Source organism: Enhydra lutris, unplaced genomic scaffold (genome assembly GCF_002288905.1).
Source record: "Enhydra lutris kenyoni isolate GAN:26980312 unplaced genomic scaffold, ASM228890v2 scaffoldscaffold10, whole genome shotgun sequence".
NCBI lineage: Eukaryota > Metazoa > Chordata > Mammalia > Carnivora > Mustelidae > Enhydra > Enhydra lutris.
Genome location: NW_019154094.1, coordinates 19291266 through 19313587, shown reverse-complemented (window position 1 = coordinate 19313587; position 22322 = coordinate 19291266). Strand labels below are relative to the sequence as shown.

Sequence of the window (22322 nt, the reverse complement as noted above, 5' to 3'; positions counted from 1 at the left end):
TCTCAAATGCTTTGTAGTTTAGTTCTTTCCTCCGGAACCTTCAGAAGTTTGATTATCTATAAGGGACAAAATCCTATAAACCCATTGTCTGACATACTATATTAAAGCAGTTCAGTGCCTCTATTTTTTCCATTTGTTAAAGGAAACTGTAATGGCCAACAGCCACTTGGATCCTGTGCCGAACCTAATCCCCATAATAAAAGAGCCAAAGTGATTCTAGAAAATGTAAAACCAGAACAACAAGTATTCATTGTTTAGATGAGAATGATTATAAATGATTTTTTTTTTTAAAGAAGGACACATGTAACACTTATTTAGCAACTTACTTAATAAACAGTCCAACTTTCGGTATTAGCTCTTAACACTTCCATGGGTTTGGCAGAAAGCAAATTCATGACCCTGAAGTAAGAGTAGGTCTCAAAGTGATAGAACCTGAGATTTGTCAGCTGATTCTCTTATTTTCATGTCATCGAGGAGGTAATGGGACAATATGAACATATTCAATTCCTAAGGCACCCGAAATGACCTGCGTATTCTTTAATACTCAGCTGTACTAAACAGGTTTTTTTTTTTTTTGAAAAGAGTATGTGAAGAAGTTATCACTGTGCCTCATTCTGAACGGTATTTTCTGCTTCATTTTCATTTTCAACACCGATAGGATATGGTGCTCTTCCTAAAAGAAACTGTTCCCATTTGGGAATATATTCTTCTACTGATGCCCAGTAAAGAGTCTGGAAAAAAAAACAACATCCAAAAGTAAAAAAGCATATCAAGCAATTGAACTTGGCTCTTCATAATAGTCTAAATGTTTATTCACTGAAGTGTGTGTGTGCGTGTACACACACACACATACACACATATACGTAGAATGCACTTCCTCTAGAGAATATTTTATGTTAATTTTAGAAAGAAATCTGGCTACTTACTAGTGTTAATTTTCAAATTTCTCAGTAAAACCGGAGCCTGGCAGAATTACAGGTTTGGGGATTTTATTGTGATTTTACACGCCCTCTTGTGGCCAACCGTGTGATTATTACCAGTGGTATCATTTATGGCTACAATCATTAAATGTTTTTGTTTACTCTTCCGAATCCCATACCAAATGATTACCCATACTAAAAATATTACAATGAAATGATTAGACATGAACAACTTTTTTATAACTAATATAAAAAGATTTCACCTAGGGTGAGATCAGGAACTGAAACATAACTAGTGTGTTATAGTACAGGACTCAGGTACATTGACTCCTTAATTGTATGGGGAAAAACACTTAAAATATTCATCCACTGTATCTTTTAGAAGAATACTCGATATGGTAAACTTAATTTGTTCCCAGTTTCTTCCTTCCTTCCTTTCTTTTTCTTTTTGTATACTGAGAAAAATAATACCAATATCATGTAACCATTTTTAATTCCAGTAACTTGGAAGTTGAGACACTGTATTATTGGCCTGAGTATAGCAAGTCTGTAAGCTATGAAGGCTCAGGCAAGATCACCATATAATATCTCCAAGCTTTGATGGTTCTTGGGTGACTGCCCTGAGGGGGCCAAAGAAAAGTATACTGCCAAAAGCTCTGTATCATGGGAGGGCATTTTGGATGGGATCATCACTATCAATCTTATTTTGGGGAATTAAGCCAAAGAATTACTTAGCATTAAGAACACATAGTGGTTCACTCTGCACATTAACAAGGTATAGGAGTTCTGAAAGTTGAAATTATGAGCAGTTTTGCATATCCACCCCTCTGTGCATGTGGTCTGAGAAGTAGCCAGACACACTTAAAATGGAGGTCATCCTGTTGTGCAAGACTAGCTAAGGAAAATACCAACCAGGGCCTGTGGTCGGGAGTTTCTCCACCATTCACGGCTGGATTAACCCCTATTGTGTGGGCCCCATATAGGCCAGAGTAAGGTATTGGAGAATTCAACAAAGGAAAAGACATGCCCAAGGCACAACTTTGTACCACAGCTCTTTCTGTCCTTGATCACTGCCTTTTCTTATTACTCTAGATGACACAGAAAATTGAAGGGCAAATTCTCAGCCTTTAATTTTGAGTCTATTCACATCCCTGCTTAGGCAGCAAGCAAAACTGTATTTGAAAAAGGTCATTAGGAATATAAAATTAAACTATTCTATATGTAGTAAATTTCCTTTCATCACAGATATATTCATATACCAAATAGGGTTTATTTTTGCCAACAGTCTTCCCAATCTGTTCTTGAACTGAGCAAAATAAAACAGACAAAAGCCACACTATACTGCATGATAATATGCATTTAAATAGCTTTGGTTGAAATTTGGTGAAAGGACTGAACTGCTAACATTAGCCAACAGGAAAAGCACTTTGGTTAGGCATGCTGTCATCTTAGGATTTAGTGCATGCTGTCTACTGTCTGTTACGGTTTAACAGGATAGGTGTTTCTAGATGAAAAGATATAGGATCTTTATAAAATTGTCACTTGATAAATCTTTAAAAATCAAAATACTTACCCGTTCCTTACTGTGTGCAAAGCACAGCACTGTGGACATCTAAGGAGCAATCAGACACATCTTATTTTACCGAATAAATAAATCTGGGAAATACACACATCTAACCACAGTTAATTTATAATGCACTACTAACAGAATGGGGTCTCTTTCTATATTTTAGTTCTTTAAGATTCTCACCTCAAGAGAAACCACCTCTGGTGATGGAATTGGGTGAATCCGGGTCTGCAGAGACTTTTCTGTGGCTTCTATATCCTATAATAGGTGTCAGTGTTTTAGAAACAAAATGTATTTATGTAACACATACAAGTGGCACCTGTAATAGCAATGTCTGTACCCCAAATGTCAACTCTTCTCTGGATAAACCGTCTGAACTGAAGGAAGGGCATTGCAGTAGGAGGACTGATCATTACTTAATCAACCAGTTTCAAATAGAAAAAGTGTTTCTTGTTTTAAAATAAGAAGTGTGGGGGGTGGGACTTTCAAGGTCTTCCTTTTCATTTAAAATAATAAATGCCAGTAATTCCGGCAAATAGGACTTTCTTCCAAAACTGCTCAGGACACTAACATAGCTCTAAAACCATTAAAAACAGCCAGATGGATAAAATGGTCCAATATTCAGGTACCAAAAACAGTCAGAGAATCAGCCCCACACTGAGCTAACCTTAAAAGTGAAGAGTTCTAGTCCAGATCATGCAAATGGTGTATTAAGGTCACACATTTCATCTGTTCAGTATTCTGTTTTTTTTAATTTTATACTTATGCAAATCCTCCACGTATTCGAAAGAAAGTCAATGAGGTACCTCAGTACTTTGCAACAAGAGTCTTTTCAGAAGACTCTGGGTTCTTAGGACTCGATTTCTGGGGCATTCTCATTGGTTGGCTTTATGGCTGTGTTGTACATCATTTAGCTGATGACATTTAAGCCCTGTGCTTTAATCTGTCGTGTGACGCGTGGGTGTGTGCGTTTTCTCTTGCGGTTGCAGAAGTGCAGGGGCAATTACATTTAACGCAGACCCGAGTGAAGATGTAACCTTGATATGTGGATGAAGTACAGGCCCAGAAATGTAGGACTCTCCCTCGTTGTCAGTGAAACACTGAGCTCTGTTTCATGCTTCCCAAATTGGCACCTGTGTTGTCTTGTGCTTGCTTGTGTTTGTCAAGTTCACAGAGGCCTTGGCTGTAGGCCGTGTCAATTTTGTCTCTCTTGTGAGCTCAGTGAGTTGATCGAAAAGAGAAAGTTCTCTGATCCATGTACAAGCATTGGAGCAATCTAAGTACAGGGCTGTTGGACAGACGGAGAGAGATGGAAAAGGACGTGGGAGTGGGGTGTGAAGAATCCAATGCTGAACAGGAGAAAAGAGCGAGCAGATGGCAGTGGCGGGAGCAAGGAATGGGTGTGAAATGTAAAAGGGAAAAACAGGAAATTCCCTAAAGGGACTCCCCAAAGTTGCACAACCATTAATGCACCTGCTGTCTCGAAGAAGGTGATTTGAAGGGGAAAACCATCAATTTAGGGATAAAAAGCCCATCTTATTAGCCACGTCTATTCCCTACCAGAAGTTTAGGGCCAAGACGCACACTAAAGTGCTTCTGACGCCGATGTTACAACAGACACCGAAGATTAACTCTTCTGTGATTGCACGGAGATTTTTACAACATCCTGGGAAAATTATTTTTTACTTTCATAAATCAAACAAACAATAGACTCACAACTCCACTGACCCCATTATAAGAACAGTTGTAAATTTATGGTTGGTGGTAGACCTAGGTGCCCCTAGCACCTGTAGACAAGATGATAAACACTTCTCTTAAAGACCAGGAAATAAGGATATTGGCTCTCTCTCCTAGAAGAGTAGATCTGCAGTGGAAGAGTAGATATGAGCAGGGATCTGTGACCTGGTAAAACAGGCCTATGGTTAGTAACTTGACTGTCATCTCTGCAGCCTGTCGACAAGGGATTATCACCCCTCCAGAGAACTTCTTTCGTAAGTGAGATTTTACTTTCTTAGATGTTTTGCTTACCTCTCTGACTCCTACTTCTCTTTCTCCTAAGTTGGCGCCTTTTTCTCTTCTTAATCCTAAGTGTGGGCTTTCTAAGATTTGTGACATCTGTCCTCCTCTTTTTACTTTTTCTCTCCAAGACTGTCTCTTATCTAGCTTCAACTATTAATATAGAGGGATGGATAACTTTTCTTCCCAGCCCTTATTTCTCAACCTGATGAAACCAAACTCCCCTTATTCCTACTTAGTGTACTGAATGTACAGTAGTGGGAGTTCTACTCCTGCAGACACCTATGCTGTATCTTCTACCTTCGACTGTTCTTATTCCCTGACATTTAAAAATTCAAAGGTCCATAGATGACTCCTGTAGGATGTCTCCCTTAGCCTGTCCATGCCATTCTCAGTGCTGTGGTCTTATTATCACACTTCCTTGGTCAACAAATATGTATTTGGACCATATCTCATTTTACTTTAACCACATATGGAATTGATTAGTTTTGCTAAAATCACTACTTTAAATATGTCTTTACACAGATTAAAAAAAAAAATAGAGACCCACTACACAGAGGATAAAGTATGAATTCCTTAGCCTGACTGAAAAATCTCTGCCTTCTGTAGCAAGTTATAGCCCATTACTTCCAATTAAGAACCTTCTGTTTGACTATATGCTGCCAGAAGGTATGGACTGTGCCTCATTCAACCCTTCAGCATCCGAGAATCTAACAAAGTGCAGGGTATGTACTAAACACTTAAATATTCATTATGTAAATAAATGACTAAGGTGTCAACAGTCTCCTGCTGCATTAAAAAAAAAAAAAAAAAAAAAAAAAAGTACCCAAGGGGGTAGGGGGAGAAAAGCAAAAAAAAAAAAAAGCAGATGAAGAGCAGCTAGACTCACCTGTCTAGACCTTGGTATCTTGCCTTATAGATCTGCCACTAGATCATTTAAAAACATATACAATTATAGAACAAATGAAAAAGCAGTCCCTAAAAATTGAAAACAGAAGGAAAGAAAGAATCTGTCATCTAGTTGGTGGCATAACCACATTAAGAAAAAGTACCTCAGGTGGTCTTAGAACACAGTATTTTGACTGAGCATCTGTAATGAGCTATATCCCACAAACAAAAAGGATAGTGAAAAGTGTTTGACTGAAAACCATACTCAGTAATCATATTGCTGCTGGTAGTGCTGTCTATATTATGGGTTAAAGTAAACGAGTAGTTATGCTGGTACTGGAAAATTATTTAGGAACTAAGGTTTTTGGTTTGAGGGGGAAAAAAGAGGTAAAAGATGGATTTTAAGTTAAAAGTCTTATAATCATGTAATCAAAATGGAATTATTGATATGAGTTCTTGATGAATTTTATCTTTTAAAAAAAGTTATAATAAACATCCCTAGAGCCCAGATGAAGGGCTCTAAACATGTATTCCCACCAAAAGGATCCAGGGTTCCTTGGAGCAATGTTCAGTTCCAAGTCTAAGCAGCAAATGATGGCCTGGAAGATGCCAGAGTAGAAAGAAAGAAAACTATCAAAGACTGTTAAGATCATGTCAAAGGCATTCAGGAGATAACATGGAGGCTCCCCCTTGGTAAAAATGGGATAATTTGAGCATCACTGGGAATACAAATTGAAGAGGGTCCAGACCTTTCAAATCACAGAGGTATTTAAGAGCATCAACATCTAATTGGTCACTTTTGGGGGATATTAGAGAACGAATCTATTTTTGAAAACTAAGTACAGAGAAAGAAGCAAGCACTTATATACTTTTTCCTATATGGAGTGTACTTCAGTGTAACCCAGTAATTGATGAGGAGACGTTTATCTTTGAATTTGAGTATCACTTTGCAACCCTTAGTGAACAGATCATGATCATCGGTGACTGCTGACATTTCAGAAAGAGAGATAGCCAGGCATTATGAAGTGTTCTTCCCCAAAACATTGACCCTGAATCTGATCAGGCCTCTAGATCTGCTCCGTTAATCCATTATGCTCAGCGGCTGCTAAGCACTTGAAATGTGACAAGCTCGAATTGAGAAGCGCTGTAAACGGAAACTACACACTGAATTTTGAAGGCTCAATGAGGGAAAAAAACCATAAAATATTTACTAACTTCCAATATCAGTTACATTTGAAATATGAAATTAATACATTTCCTTTAATCTGTGCCTTTTAACTTTATTAAAAGTGGTTACTAGAGGGGTGCCTGGCTGGCTCAGTGGGGAAGAGCAGGGGATGCTTGATCTTAGGGTTATGAGTTTGAGTCCCATGTTGGGTGTAGAGATTACTTAAATAGATAAAAGCTTAAAAAGTCATTATTAGAAAATTTAAAATTATTTGCATTATCTTTCTGTTGCATAACATAACTTCTATCAGTTTATGGGAATTACAGGGAACAGAGGAACTTACTAAGTGATACCTCAGCAATGTAATTAGCAATATTCAGAGTTTGGGAAACTATAGGAGAAATGAGCCAATTCCTTCAACAAATAAAAGTGGGTTAAAAAAAAAAAAAAGGCAGAGGGAACTTTTAGAGTTTTGAGAGACCTATCAATCAATGACGTACTAGACTTTATTTGGATCCAGATTCAAACAAATGTAAAAATACTTTAATCAGGGACATCTGAATCCTGACTGAATATTTGAGGATATTTGTTAATTTCTTAGATGGATCATGGTATTGTAATTGTACGTAAAATAGCCCTTATTGGGGCGCCTGGGTGGCTCAGTGGGTTTAAGCCTCTGCCTTTGGCTCAGGTCATGATCTCAGGATCCTGGGATCGAGTCCCGCATCGGGCTCTCTGCTTGGCAGGGAGCCTGCTTCCTCCTCTCTTTCTGCCTGCCTCTCTGCCTACTTGTGATCTCTGTCTGTCAAAGAAATAAATAAAATCTTTAAAAAAATAAAATAAAATGGCCCTTATCTCTGAGTGATAATTACTGATGAAAAAGACGTGATATTTACAAATGAAACAATGTGATGTCTGAAGATTAGCTTCAAAATAATTTGAGGGGTTGGACGTGAAGGTGACAAGTGTAGATGAAACAAAATTGGCTGTGTTTTGAAAATTATTGAATCTGGGAGATAAGCACATGGAAGTACATTCTTCTATTCCCTCTTATACATAGGTTTGAAGTATTATGTAACAATTAAAAAACAAGTTTCCGGTATGGATGGTGGTATAAATATTACGCCATGACAGGATTCAGCAGCCAGCCTCTATAAAGGAGTTGACTGTGATTAGGAAAGATCAACTATGAGCACAAAGTCATTTACTGAGATTTCTTTCTTTCCTCTTGTCTAGACCTGTCCTTTCCTCCTAACCCAGCAATATCTATCTTCCTATGAGTATATACAGTGAAGCCAGCCATTGCTGGACTGGGTTTAATCTTTTAATTTGCTGAAGGGGCAATTTCTAGGATTGAAAAAAGAAGATCCTAAAGCACGAGATACAGGGTCATTGGTACAAGGAACCTTTAAGCATTTGTCAAACTTGCTCTTCATTGAATTGGAGAAAGGGAGAAGTGTGAGGAGGAAAGAGGAGAGACTATGTCCTCTAAGTCACTGGCCGTGGAGGTGGGGAAGGCTGTAACTGCCAGCTGCCCCAAGAAGGCCTCTAGGACCTGCCTGAAGGGAAGCACTCGTCGTATGTCTAATCTGCTGCTCCCATTCTTTCTCACCCTGGAATGTTGGTCCAACTTCCATGAGGTGATGCTCGCTACCTCAAAATTGCCCTTTTGGGTTAAACTAAATTTTGTTGGTGGGGGGTGGGGTGGGGTGGGGAAAGAGGTCGAAGAGATGACTGTTTACGTCATGGAAGTATTTATAGAAACAAAATTCTCTCTCTCTTCCAAATCTGTACCAATCATGTTTGTTTTTAAAAGGCAGACACATCTTATTTTACTCATAAGAGGGAAACTAGCAGAAACTAACAATCCATTATCATCTGTGATATTCCATTGACTAAACCCTCAATTTGAATTTCTTCACTACTTAAATTCATGTCCATTGTTTTACTATTATGCTTGGACCTTTGGGATTAGTCTTTTTGTTATTGTTCCCATTTTTAAATCATTCCTTTACTTTTTCCAAATACACTTAGAGAAATTTTGTTGGGTTTGATGCAGATTTTGGTGGGCTTATTTTTAAATCTAAAAATAACACTGTGACTCCTGATTTAAAAAAAAAAAAAATCGTTTCCCCATCAGGATTAAGGCCTATGTCTCCATTTAAATTTTAAATCTCCCATTGAAATGTAAGAATTATTTTTATACCAATCATGCATATCCCTTGTTAAAAGCATTCCCAAGTGTTTTTATAATTTCATTGTAATGTAAATGTCATTTCATATTTTCCATTTGTATATATAGGATTGTTACAGATTTTTGAATGTTTACGTTGTATCTGTTAATTTTACTCAACTCACAATACACTAGTTTTTAAACAGCTTTGGCTTTTCTAAGTATATAGCATTATCAATTAAAAATACTAGGATTACATCTTACTTTCCAAAAATTAAAGTTCACTCTATGTTAATGTTTCTTATATTGGTCAGAGCATCTAAATAAGGTCAAATAATGGATGATAATAGAGCTTATCCTTATTTTGTTAGTATCTTTAGAGGAATGTTTTCAAGTTTCAGTGGAACCATTTTTCAAATGTATTCTGTACTGAAGTACATATCCTTTTTTTTTTTTTTTTAAAGATTTTATTTACTTATTTGTCAGAGAGATCACAAGTAGGCAGAGAGGCAGGCAGAGAGAGAGGGAGAAGCAGGCTCCCGACTGAGCAGAGAGCCTGATGCAGGGCTCGATTCCAGGAGCCTGAGATCATGACCTGAGCTGAAGGCAGAGGCTTAACCCACTGAGCCACCCAGGCACCCTGAAGTATATATCCTGATGTAACTGAACCTGTTCTTGACAGGGAGTGGGTATTCGGAGTAGTTACTTCATGTTCTTTCTCTCCAAATTAGATCAGCGCAGGTCAGTGGTTTTCACTATTCCTTAGAGCCACAGTAGAGCAGGCAAGGAGGGGCTGAATGGATGGGCCTTTGGCCAAAGCAGGTCCACTTTAACCCTTTCTAAATCTTTGAAAAAAATAGTTTTTATGCTAAAAAAAAATTTAAAGCCTTAAGTGAAAATATAATCTATGTGCTTTTTAAAGTTTCTCCCACCTGAAAATTCTGTGATTAAGTCCTATTTAGGTCATTTTCATGATAACCTCTATGGTAGAGCCCTTAAAATTATTTCCAAAGTTTAAAACAAAATAATAAGAGGGAAAGCAGGATAAAAAAAAATACATATACAAGTATTCAAAATATGTTTTAAAAAAAGTCAGGGAAGAGACTGCATGTCTAACAGCAAGCACCGTATCTGGAATATAAGAGCTCAGTAAATGCCTATTAAAACACTAAAGGGAAATGTACAAAAACATTAATTTCAAGCTGGGTGGGATGATTTGGAAAGTATGCCATTTCATCTTCTTGGCTCTTTCCAGTTTTTTACAGCAAGAATATATTACTTTAGGGGCGCCAGGGTGGCTCAGTGGGTTAAAGCCTCTGCCTTTGGCTCAGGTCATGATCCCAGGGTCCTAGGATCAAGCCCCGCAACGGGCTCTCTGCTTGGCGGGAAGCCTGCCTCTCTGCCTACTTGTGATCTCTGTCTGTCAAATAAAAAAAAAAAAAATTTTTTTTTTAAATTAAAAAGAAGAATATATTACTTTTATAATCGGGGGCTAAAACACCATCTAAACTTCCTTCTAATGACAATGAAACTAGGTTCATTATCTTCCTTCCAGATATGGCAATGATTTCTTAGCTATTCTCCTTAAATCTAATCTCTCCATTCTGCAAATTACATTGCATCTAAATAGGAAATGAATCTTTCTTAAATACCCATATGCTTCTTATATAAGTCCCTATTTTTCATTTGTTCAAACACTTTTAGTACTGTATTATCCCTACATATCAGGTCTCAGCTTCTTCAGTCGGTCTCACAAAACATATCCAACCTTGTTTCCCGTGACTTCACAAGCTAGTTAGCTCAGGGTCCCATGGACACTAAAACGGCCACTCATTCTTCTGGTCGTGGTTCTTCTGTAAGAATGCAATGGAATATCTTGCATCTTCCTATTCAAACACAGCTCCAGCTTAGTTTCCCCTCTCAGACTTGTTAGAACATTCTAGTTTTCGATGATTTTTTTTAATACATACTCCTAAAGTGCTAAGGATTCCCTATAACTTAATGTTCAATTAACTAAGGTCTCTTAAGTTGTGTGTGATAACCTTATGTCATCAGTTAAGCCTGTTAGCTAGTTGATGTAAAGAACTCTGAGTTATTTTGTTAACTCCACTGTCTGCTCAGAACTAGCTCAGTAGTAAGGCCCTTCTGGGCATTCACCAAATACTTGCTCACTAAAAGGAAGCTACTTGAAAAAATCCAAATAGTACCTGTACTTGTTGCAGGTAAATAGCGATCAAGCCATCAAGCCTTCTAATTTAGTTTTTCTGACTTTTCACAGCAAATTCCAGATTATCCTATATATTTCCATTTAAAAATAAATATTGCAAACACCATTGGGCAAGTAAGACATATGGCAACATAGAATGCTTTGGTAGCACTATGGCTGTGACTTAAATTACTGTGGATCAAACTGCCAGAAGCTGAGAAGATAACTGAATTTTCCTCTTCCTTTATCCTCTAGTGACTACATAAGATAACTATATCATGCCTATCGATGAAAATATTTAACAATAAAAAACTGAAAACACTGCTTTATAACTTAAATAATATAGCCTTACTCCCAAATGTTTTAGTCATAGGATCTCTTGGAAGCTTGAATGGAAGCAAACTTTAGGGTTTTAATTATGGATGAAGCCATACAATTCTGGAAGCAAAGTATAGCAAGCAGCCAAAAATGTTACACATATGATTTTACTCCAAATGGGCACATTGGCCAAATGGTGGGGCCCTGCGCAATCACATACTTTGACCACCTCCTCCATCACTATCAAGAGAGATCTGGGAAATCTGTTATTTTAGATATGAATTCTACGTGCTGACTGTGGCCCTAGTAGGGCAAAATCAAATTTTTCTTATTTTGATGATGTTGAATAGTTTTGAGTTGGATCTAAAAACCTTATAGGTAGTTCATGGGGTTTTAGGATCTCCCTATAAGTAAAAGAAGATGGAAGATGGAAAGCTACATCTTGTATTTATTACTTCTTGCACAAAGGTGACCTCTAAATTTCTTCTATGGTCATTGGTTCCTCTGGTTGATTAAAAACACTTAGGTTAAACAAACTTCCTTTTTTTTTCCATTTAAAAAGGAATCCATTTGCAACGTATCCAACTAACATGGGTTTAAAAACTAGATAGTACTTCATTAATTATATTTATTACTCAAAACAAAGTATATACATCAAATTATGAAATTCACTTAAAATCTTTTTTTTTGCAAAGGTGGGGAAAAAGTCTCTATACTCAAGTCATGGAAACTTACCATTAAAAGACTGAGGTTCCTTTTAAAAGCAGTCTCAGCTGCTTGCATCTGAGATGCCTTTCCCTTGTTTTCATCTATAAATTTATTCTCCATTTGTTGAAGTAACATTAATCTTTGTGATACTCTAGAAAAAAATAAAGATTATATAAAGTTTTTTTTTAAAGGGTACATTTTTTGCTTGACAAACATAAAAAATTTATTTAATTATACCTCACTTCAAGTTCAACCTATTTTGAAAACCAATTACTATGTCAATTAATAAGGCACTGGAACTTAAGATAGTCCAGTCAGTCTTAAATCTGGGTAAAATCATTCTTATTTTCATCAACATATCTGTTGTAACTACATGCTTCTGTTTTTTTAGCCTCTATGGTCTTTGCAATTATTTTAGAGTGTTAAAAACATGTTTTAATTTTTGGTGAAAATGCAAACTGTAATACATATCCCTTTGTACACATACTTATATATACCTCCCCACACACATACATTGATATAACTTGCTATACGAAACCTTCTGCTTAACACTTCAATACCCCTGAATCTCATGTTACACATTTAGAATTGCGCTAAACTTCCATATGTTTGAAGAAGCAATAAAAATATTTTTTTCCTCTTTTTCCAAGAGAAAGATGATGGTTCCATATATGAATGAGAGGCTGTGTGTATGTATGCATACTCACAACAAGGTGAAACAGTAATTGAAGGAAGATGTAGAAAGTTGTAAGTAAATTTTCAAGCTACTTTGTTACATATATTTTAAAAATTTCTCATTGGTCAAATGCTCATTTTACAAGTTTTTTGGTCCTCTTAAATGATTGATTAAAAAAATGTCAGACGATAAAAAATACATGTGGTATATATATATATATATATATATATATAGCAGTCTAACTACTCTCCAGATAGTTGTGGAGGTTATTAAGAAATGCTGTGTTTCAGAGGGCTGTTCTTGAGGGTAGCATTGAAATTGAGTTATTTCAACATTTTGATAAGGGAAAGATCTTAGAAAGCCAAGGAAGAGGGCCTGATAATTAATTAAAGGAAAACATGAGAGCCCACAGAAAGAGGCAGAGAAGGTTATTATCAAGTATAAGTGCAGGACTGCTTATATAATTTGCAAGGCCTAATGCAAACTGAATATGTGGGGCTCCTTTAAAAAACTATTAGGAATTTCAAGACAGCAACAGTAGAGCATTAAACCAAGTACAGGAACTGTGAGTACACAGGTCACATACTCATGAAGCCTGCCCTGGGTAAGAGGTGTACAGAGTCCATTATATATATCAGTGAGGAAACTAGAAAGGTGAGAAGTGTGAATTTAACCAGATAATAGTAAGAATTGTAAGAAAAGAACGTGATTATACCTTGTAATCTTTGTTATTCTTAAGAGACAGTGACATTCCTTAACACCAAAATCTCTCAAGTGTCAGAAAATTTAAATGACACCTTCAGACTTCTTAAGTCTTCTGCACACAATATTTCCACTAACAAAGCCAGTATAATTTATTAATTTAGATAAGCCTTTTAAAAAACTTACATTTCTTCATGTCTCTTAGAAAGGCGAATTTCTTGAGCAAACAAGGAGGTCATGTTTAATCAAAGCTGCCTTATAAGCTTTCTGCTAAATAATAAAAATATTTAAAGTTACTTTAATGTCCTCAGCTTCATAGCAGTTGATTGTTTTATTACCTCAACCCATTGGTTCTCTCAGAAGAGAAAAATAAAAATTGAGATATAATGATGTACAAAATGAAAGAATGCATTTAAAACCATTTTTATTTACGATGCACAGTTTTTTATATGCCAGACGCATCCAAAATCACCATGAATCAGGTAAACTCAACAGATTTTGCATTTCCTCCTCTTACTTCCTCACACTTTAACCTTAATCTGAATTGAAAACAAACAAGCAGCTGGTACTAAGACTAGTAAACATTTTATTGAATCAACAGAAAGAAAAAAAATCCACTCTGTAAAATTCAACACAGGAATACCATCCCTTATGCATGTGCACACACACATAGAAAGGCAAACAAGTTATAAGAACCAACTGGAAACTCATGGTCTTTCCTTTATTGGAAGACTGCCCAGTTCTACCATCTCTTTTCCAAATAAGAAAGTATTTTCATGTATAACTGCGGGGAAAAGCCCAACTGGTCTCTTCACCTTACCCTGGGCGCTCAGGACTCCCATTTGGGGAGTTTAGGAAAGCCCATTTTAATGGCACATGAGCAAGCTCACCTTGACTGAAGGGCCTGGACCAATACAGATAAAAGATCAAGTGAAGTGCTTTGAAGGCTCAGAGCCCGAAGGCAAATCATCTGGTTGCGTGCAAAAGCTGAAGGTGACTGTCCTAAGGGAGAAAAAACAGGAATGAAATTTTTTTCCTGGAGCGAATCACTGGGTTTGCTAAATTTTATGATTTACACACTGTCGCTAATCTCTGAGTGTCCAGCGTTGATAGACTGAGCTGCTCCTTCAGTGCACATACATGGAAGCATATAGCACTGATCCCAGCCAAGAGCAGGGAAACACTGCCTGCCCTCAACGGGGTTCTTTCTAAAGAAACCAATGTCTCGCGTTCAGCACCGCGGACAGCACTCGCCCGCCAGCGTGCCACAAGGATCTAGTTACAGACACGTATCCTCTAAGATCACTACGGACCAATCGTCGCCGCCTTCCTCCCCCTTTAGAATGCAGCGTCAAGAAAATCTCGGAAAGTTAGTCCACGGTAACTCCTTTTCCGTAACGCCCGCCATCAGCACTCCAGACAAACCCTAAGATAAATTCTGCCTTTCGAACCGAAGATCCGCGGGCTCTGAGTTCTTAACCCTGCAACCACTCCAACTTCCTGCTTATACTCAGAGGACTCACGACCTTTCCTCCTCATCCCGGCTCTTCCCCCTTTAACGACATGCTCCCCACCGGCCCTGCGAGCACCTGTGCTGTTCTCAGACAGTCAAGGCACCCACTGGCCGCCCGTAACGCTGTGGGACTTCACTCACCTAGTCCCACTCGGACCTTTTCCATAAAGGCGTCCGCTACCGTGCGGACGCTGGGTCTCAGCACAGGCCTGGGCGTGGTCACGCCACTGTCTTTGCGCACGCGCGACGAGGTGACGTGATCACGTTGCTATAAAAGGCGGGCCTCTGGCGCGAAAGGTGACGGTGCTGCGCTCAGGGGAGAGATTACCGAAGCGGTCCTTCCTGAGCCTTACGAAAACGTTTGATGGTAGCTCAGTTTCTAGGTCTCTTAAGATGAAACCTGAATATGTTTTAGAGAGGGAAGCTAGAATGTCACAGAATATGGAAATGGGGAAAAATCCTTCAAAATACTCCAGCGTGTTTGAATGGTCTGCAGAATCAGTAAAAAAAGGTCTTTGCTTCAGAGAGCTTCCCCCTGTTCGTCAGGTGTAAAGCAGAGGAGTGGAGCCCCTGTCTGCACGAGGGACAGTAATACTGATCATGGATGTTTTGAGGGGTTTGCGTGCGGGTTGCCGTGTTTAGGTGAATTTTCTTAGCTCTTACCTACAACGCCTGGTGATGTAGGTACCATCGTCCTCATTTGTCCTCATCGTCAAATGAGGTTGGCTGTTTATTTAGGTTGGAGCTTGCAGTCAGTAGAGCCTTGAGGAAATTTCCCACAGCCCTCAGGTTACACACTTGGGAATAATCTCTTAATGCTGTCAAGTGCATTCTTAAGCCTTTTTTCCCTTTGAAATAACTTGGTGAGACACGAAGCACTATCCCAAATTTCAGAGGTAGAAACTGAGATTCAGGAGAGGTCAAGTTGCTTTCTTAACCTGAGTTGGTAAAGGGCAAAGTGCTAGGACTCCAATCCAGCTGTCTTTTATTTCTTAACTCCCAGAATATCTACATGAAACTCCTCTCCTGCTTAGGGACTACAGGCATTTCATGGTTCCATTGCTTGGAAAAGCCCAGAAACCCACATAGACTTAGTGCCTCATCTTTCAAGGCTACTTCCTTGAAGAATCAGCGTTCCCTGGACCTTCAGTATAAGATAGCAACTCCATTTTTTATCTCTGTCCTCCTTCTTGTTTTTTCTCCAGAACACAGTGTTCCCCACATTTTACAATCACTTGTTTATGTGTTTATCAGTGCACTCCTACTAGAATTTGGACATCCTAAGAACAAGTATTTTTGATTACCTGCTGCTGTATCCTCAGGAACTAAAATGGTCTTGAAATAATCCCCGATGGAAATACCATAATTTGAGAGTTTCTGTCTTCAGCTGATAGAACGTTTGATTTAGCTGTTTCACAGCCTTACTTAGTAAAGATGAAAAACAGACCTTTGAATAGCCTTGTGTTCTAGGAACGAAATGGAACTTTTGCATGGTTACAAAGCATTCTTACCTCTTATGTAAATTTACAAAAAAGGATTTTTGTTAAATTGGTAATGGGTTGCCTGAAATAGAGAACAAAGAAGCTGCACATTAGTATGTGTATGTGTATATTATTTAAAACAAACTTTGTTTCCCTCCCTGCTTTATTTGAATAGTGACACTTTTGGGACAAGCCAACCCTTTAAGCTTTGAATCTGTCTTCTTTTCGTCATTGTCTGCCCTAGGAGTGAATGAAGGAATACCTTGGAATTTTCTTGCAATTTTTAGGAGAATGGTAATCGGGAATACCTCACAGACACTTAGAGGTTGTCTAGACAGACTGTGATAATATATCTTATAGCATCCCCAAAAGTACTTTCTACTTAAAAATCTGCCGTCATAGCTCCCGTCTTCATGACAGCCCCCATCTGATCCTTGAGACACTTGACTGGAGAAGAAGCGTCTCTGGCAATTGCACAGTCTGTCAATATATGGCTTCTCTATTTATTAGGTAATTGGGTACTTCCTGGAGTGAGATATTCGTGGTCTACCATGCAGATTATTAGAACCTACTGAGTAATGCCTGGCTCATAATGGGGGATTCTGTAAGTGTGCAGTGAAGTTAATATTTCCTAACCCTGGCATAGTTCTGTCCACCAGCATGCTAAAATTGTCCCCTAAGCCTCATTATTTACAAAGCCTTGTGCTCTTTTGTCATAAATTCTTTAAAGATATGTTTATTAAATATTTCTAAGGTGTAGCCCCTACCCTCAGGAGCCTAGAAGGCTCTTAAGGTATATACAAAAAGCTAGAGGAGGGCCTGGGTGGCTCAGTGGGTTAAGCCTCTGCTTTTGGCTCAGGTCACAATCTCAGGGTCCTGGGATCGAGCCCCACATCGGGCTCTCTGCTCAGTGGGGAGCCTGCTTCCCCCTCTCTCTCTGCTGCCTCTCTGCCTACTTGTGATCTCTCTCTGTATTGAATAAATAAATAAAATTTTAAAAAAGAATTAAAAAAAAAAGCTAGAGGATTTTGGCTGACAACATAAAAATGACTAATATTCGTGAAGTGCTCATTCCGTGTTAGGTGCTGTATTTGATTTACCTCAGCTAATCCTAACAACCCTGTGAGTAAGACAACATTGCTTGCTAGTTTATGTACTGTCCCCATTTTTATAGCTAAGAAAACAGGCTTAGAGACATGATTTAGGATCACACTGTAAGTAAATGAGCCTTGGCTTGTTTGATGTTAGTATTTTATGTAATTATATAGAGTATATTAAGAACTTGTGGCTAAAAAGTGTCCTGCAGATTATGAGGGTGCTAGAGAAGAAAGGAGAGGGCACCAAGAGCTGAAATAGTCTAGGTGACATTTGGAAGGCTGAGGTGAATTTGGAAAACTGGGTGGAGTTTGGAGGTCAACTTTTCTAATTGGGTGTATCAGGTGGCAAGACAGACTGCGAAGTCTTCTAGGAGGTATGTGTCTGTGCAGAAGTGTGTGCATAAAGGTATGTTTGGGGTGAGGGCCAGTGGAGAGGAAGCATTGAGAAGAATGTTTTCTCCTTATTTCCCCCAATTTTGAAGATTTCATTTCTAGTGTCAGAGACTCAGAAAACAAAAGTTTGGCAGTAATAATGTGAAGGAAGTATTGGAGAAGGTGAGACTGGTAGGTAAAGAATAGAAAGGCTTGAGGGTGAAAAAGGAAGGACAAGCTTTAAAGAGTAAGAAACAAAAGAATCCCAGGATCTTTGACAATATCAAAGACTTCAGACTACTAACAGTAAACTCTGTTATGGGTTATACAGAGGCCTTCTTTTTAGACTTCATTTAGGTATGTTCTGGGTAGACAAATAATAAGAAAATGAAGAACTCATGGCTGAAATGGAGTTGGTTATTTTTTTCCTCCTTGTTTCAGGATATCCCAGATGAAATGTGGCAAAGTGGGTGCAATTGCGTGTATTTCTGCTTTTCTTCACTTTGAAATAGTCTTTAGACTTTTATCTTTTTCTATAGTTATAGATTGTCCATATCACTATGGAAAAATATTCTCTACTCATAATATCTCTAAAATGCTTTAAATTGGCCCTGGATGGGTTTTGACCAAAGAGAATTTACAACCAGATACTTCTTTAGGATCTTTTGCCAATGAATCAGCTATCAGTCTAGGTCCAATCAGATAAAACTCAGCAATAGAGAAATCATTATCACAGCTGGTGCCTGCATTATAGACATTCTTAGCTGAGAAAACAAGACTGCTGATAAAACTATGCTTATTCCTTGAGATTTCCAGTAAGAATTTGCATAAGCTTTTTCTTTCTTGGGAGAGCAAATTAAAAACCTCACTAGTTCTAAAATTCACTTGAGAACGCATTAGAACTTTAAAAATTGAAAGCAAAAATGATAATTCTTAGCAAATCATTTGTACGTTGTATACATAGTAAATATATATATTTCCTCCTTTCTAAATTTCAGTAATTTAAAGCTCACACAATCCTTTTGTCTTAAACTGATACCCTTCTAGCTGTGTATAATGTAAAAGGCTTTCTTTCTTTCTTTTTTTCTTTCTTTTTTTCTTTCTTTCTTTCTTTCTTTCTTTCTTTCTTTCTTTCTTTCTTTCTTTCTTTCTTTCTTTCCTTCCTTCTTTTTTTTTTAATCCTGGTTCCTGGATTTCCCACCAGCTCTCAATTTACAAATTAGTCTCTCTCTAACTCTTTAGCTCAGGCTTTTCTTAAAGTAAGGATTTTCTGTTTCATAGACCTGCTGCCTGTTTATTTTCTCCATGTTATCACCCCTTTTTGCTCCTAGGATCCTGTAACAACTTTATCAGTCGACTACTGAGTAAGTAATTAAGAACTTTTTTTTAAAAAAAGATTTTATTATTTCTTTGACAGAGAGAGATCACAAGTAGGCAGAGAGACAGATAGGGGTGGGAGGGTGGGTGGGGAAAGCATGCTCCCTGCTGAGCAGACAGCCGGATGCGGGGCTCGATCCCAGGACTCTGAGATCATGACCTGAGCCGAAGGCAGAGGCTTGACCCACTGAGCCACCCAGGCGCCCCAATTAATAACTTCTTAATGCATACTTGACTACTTAGAACATTGTATTCTGCAATTCCCATCTTTTTGTGATACTCTGCAATTGCGTTTACTAAAAAAATTGGAGGCTCTTTGTGCCAGCCTGTTTTTCCATCATTACTGTTTGCTGTATGCATCCACTTGAAAACCTGTCTTTTGAAAGAACAAGGGTTGGAGATTTTCCACATTGCAACTTCTTTGCTTCAAGATCTAATGATACGTGAAGATATTGTTATAAAAGGCCATTCTGGATTAATGCATTTGGGACAGATAATTTTTTAAAAATTGCCCATATCCATCATTTATATGAAAACAGCATGAAACAATATTTTATCTAGTTTTTTGAACATTTCATATGAATACCTTTCTTCTTTTCTAGACATCAGATCTTACTTTGAAACCTTTTTCTTTTTCTCTTAAGTATCCCTTTGGTATGGCTTTTCAGACTTTATTAAATTGAAAGCTGAGTTGATTATATTGATGGTTTGTTCTTACAAACCTCAAATTCAAATATGGACGTTACTTTTAACTTAAGAATATTGAAAACCTTAGTTAAATATACACTTGGGATTTAGCTGATTTTTATAATCATATTTTCCAGAGGTTAACAACATGAAAAAATTCCTGAATATCCTTATATATGGGTCTGCTTTCCTTGGGCTCTGAAAAAAATACAAGTAGGAAGGCACAGAGAAAGATAGTAGATTAATTTTCTTCAAGTTTTTAGTGTAGTTCCCTAAGTCCAAATGTGTATTGGGTTAATTCCTAGGTTATACATTCAAAAAATGTTTAAACTAAATTAAATGTGAGCTTCAAGTTTTAGTCAACCTAAAATATTTGCAGCTGGTGGAAATATTAATGGTACTTTGAAAAATTGTATAAAGTTCTTTACAATTTTGTTGTCTGAAGAGTACTTGTTTGATATGAAATAGATTAAATGTGTTGGCTTATATGCCTAAAATTTTGAAGAAAAGTAGAAGGGAAAAGAAATGGATTCATTTTAACTCTAGATGGCAGTTAAACACAGCTAACAAAGACCAACTTGTTTGAAATACAGAAACACAAAAATAGTAAAATACACACACATTCTGTTCTACCATCCAGTTAATTATATTCTCAAAATGATGTCTTGGATTGATACTACTAAACAAACATGTGTAAGATGTAATTACACACAAGTGAAATAAATAGTGTAGGCTTGTAATTGCAAGATTTTTTTTCAACTGGTAATATGGCATACACCTGTGCAATGGCTTATATTGCCTGTGTTTTATTTTGTCATTTTTACCAACATTTAATTCAGCGTAGTTTTTTTTTTTATGTACAATTATTTACCAATATCAATTCAAACCATATGCCATTGGGAAAACTATTACATATTTAATGTCTTGAAATGTTAAAATATAAATAAAGCCTATTTTCATGAGGAAATGTGTTCTATATTAGTCCATTCCAAAAGCTGGCATAGATATCCCTGAATGTACATTTGAGATTGCATTTTATTTTACTGTACCTATTTTTACATATAAGTATTTAATTCACATTAGCTTGTTGCTTGTGGGGGTACTAAATGTTTCTTATAGTATTTATAAGAGAAAGGAAAAGCTTGGCAGATCATACTTTGTTCTCTTCTCGTGGTCTCAGCTCTTTGAATAGATGGCATGTTCTATAAATTTGTGGAGCACAACTATCTCTGGCATATGATTATGTTGATATGGTGATTGGTGAAAAGAATCAAAAGGACTTAAAGTAGACCTAATTAGTCTCATCTGTCTTGTCAGGCTGCTTAGAAAAGGAAAAAATATGGTTTCTTTTTTTAAAAAAATGTTATATTGCAGGTTTATATGAAGTAACAAATTCTTTTGAGAGGACTTATTTGATTGACTTTTGTTTCTGTATTTAGTGATATGACTTGAGTCTATTTTCAAATAGTGGGTTATGGCATAGGTGGCAGCTGATATACTTCCAGAACCTTGGTAGCCTTGCGCTCAGGGAGTCAGGGGGAAGTGCCTCTCAGCCACAGCAGTATGGAGGTTCAGGGCAGCCTACTGGGAGAAGCTGGACTTTGTAAAACCTCACATCTTGGAATTAGCATTTGCCTTTTGAGTTAGTAGAATTAATGTTTAGTAGGCTCTTCAAGAGAGATGATGTCACTGTAAAGAGTACTTATGCCCTTGGAGTTATTTTCCTAGACTCCAAACTCCTATTAGCAGGTATTGGTTCCTAGTAGGGCCTTGATAAATGCTTGTCAAATATATTGAAGTTGACAAGGATAATTTTTTAAAATTATTTTTATTTTATTTAAAAAAATTTTTTTTAAGATTTTATTTATTTATTTGACAGACAGAGATCACAAGTAGGCAGAGAGGCAGGCAGAGAGAGAGAGGGAGAAGCAGCCTTCCTGCTGATCAGAGATCCTGATGCGGGGCTCGATCCCAGGACCCTTGGATCAGACCTGAGCCGAAGGCAGAGGCCTTAACCCACTGTGCTACCCAGGTGCCCCTTATTTTATTTTTTAAAAATATTTATCTGAGAGAGGGAGAGAGGGAAAGCACAAGTGGGGGCAGCAGCGGAGGGAGAGAGAGAAGCAGACTCCCCACTGAGTGGGGCTCGATTTCAGGACCCTAGCATCATGACTTGAGCCAAAGGCAGCTGCCTAACAGATTGAGCCACCCAGGTGCCCCAGGATCTTTTTTTTTTTTTTTTAAAGCAACATTAAAAAGTCCCATGTTACTCAAAAACAGATGGAAAAGAATTTATCTATTTATTTTAGGGAAGTTTCTACTAAAATTTTATAACAATGTAGTTGCTGCACATTATTGCCTTGCAAGGATACAGAGTTGCCAGAGCTTCTAATTTTTCAAGGGAAGATAGACATTTAGATTTCATGTGAAATCTTCTGGTTTTTCAGTGTTAG

General features: G+C 37.5%; 1 protein-coding gene across 1 annotated transcript; it reads right to left on the bottom strand.

The window, feature by feature from the left end:
* Window positions 1-225: 225 nt before the first annotated feature.
* LOC111144324 (chromosome unknown C3orf14 homolog) lies at window positions 226-15092 on the bottom strand. Its single transcript, XM_022498571.1, has 6 exons — window positions 14997-15092; window positions 14233-14344; window positions 13529-13609; window positions 11992-12115; window positions 2671-2745; window positions 226-731 (listed from the first exon to the last, which is right to left on the bottom strand). Exons 3-6 carry the CDS (start codon window positions 13579-13581, stop codon window positions 600-602), a joined length of 384 nt encoding a protein of 127 aa, XP_022354279.1. The 5' UTR covers window positions 13582-13609; window positions 14233-14344; window positions 14997-15092; the 3' UTR covers window positions 226-599.
* Window positions 15093-22322: the final 7230 nt, after the last annotated feature.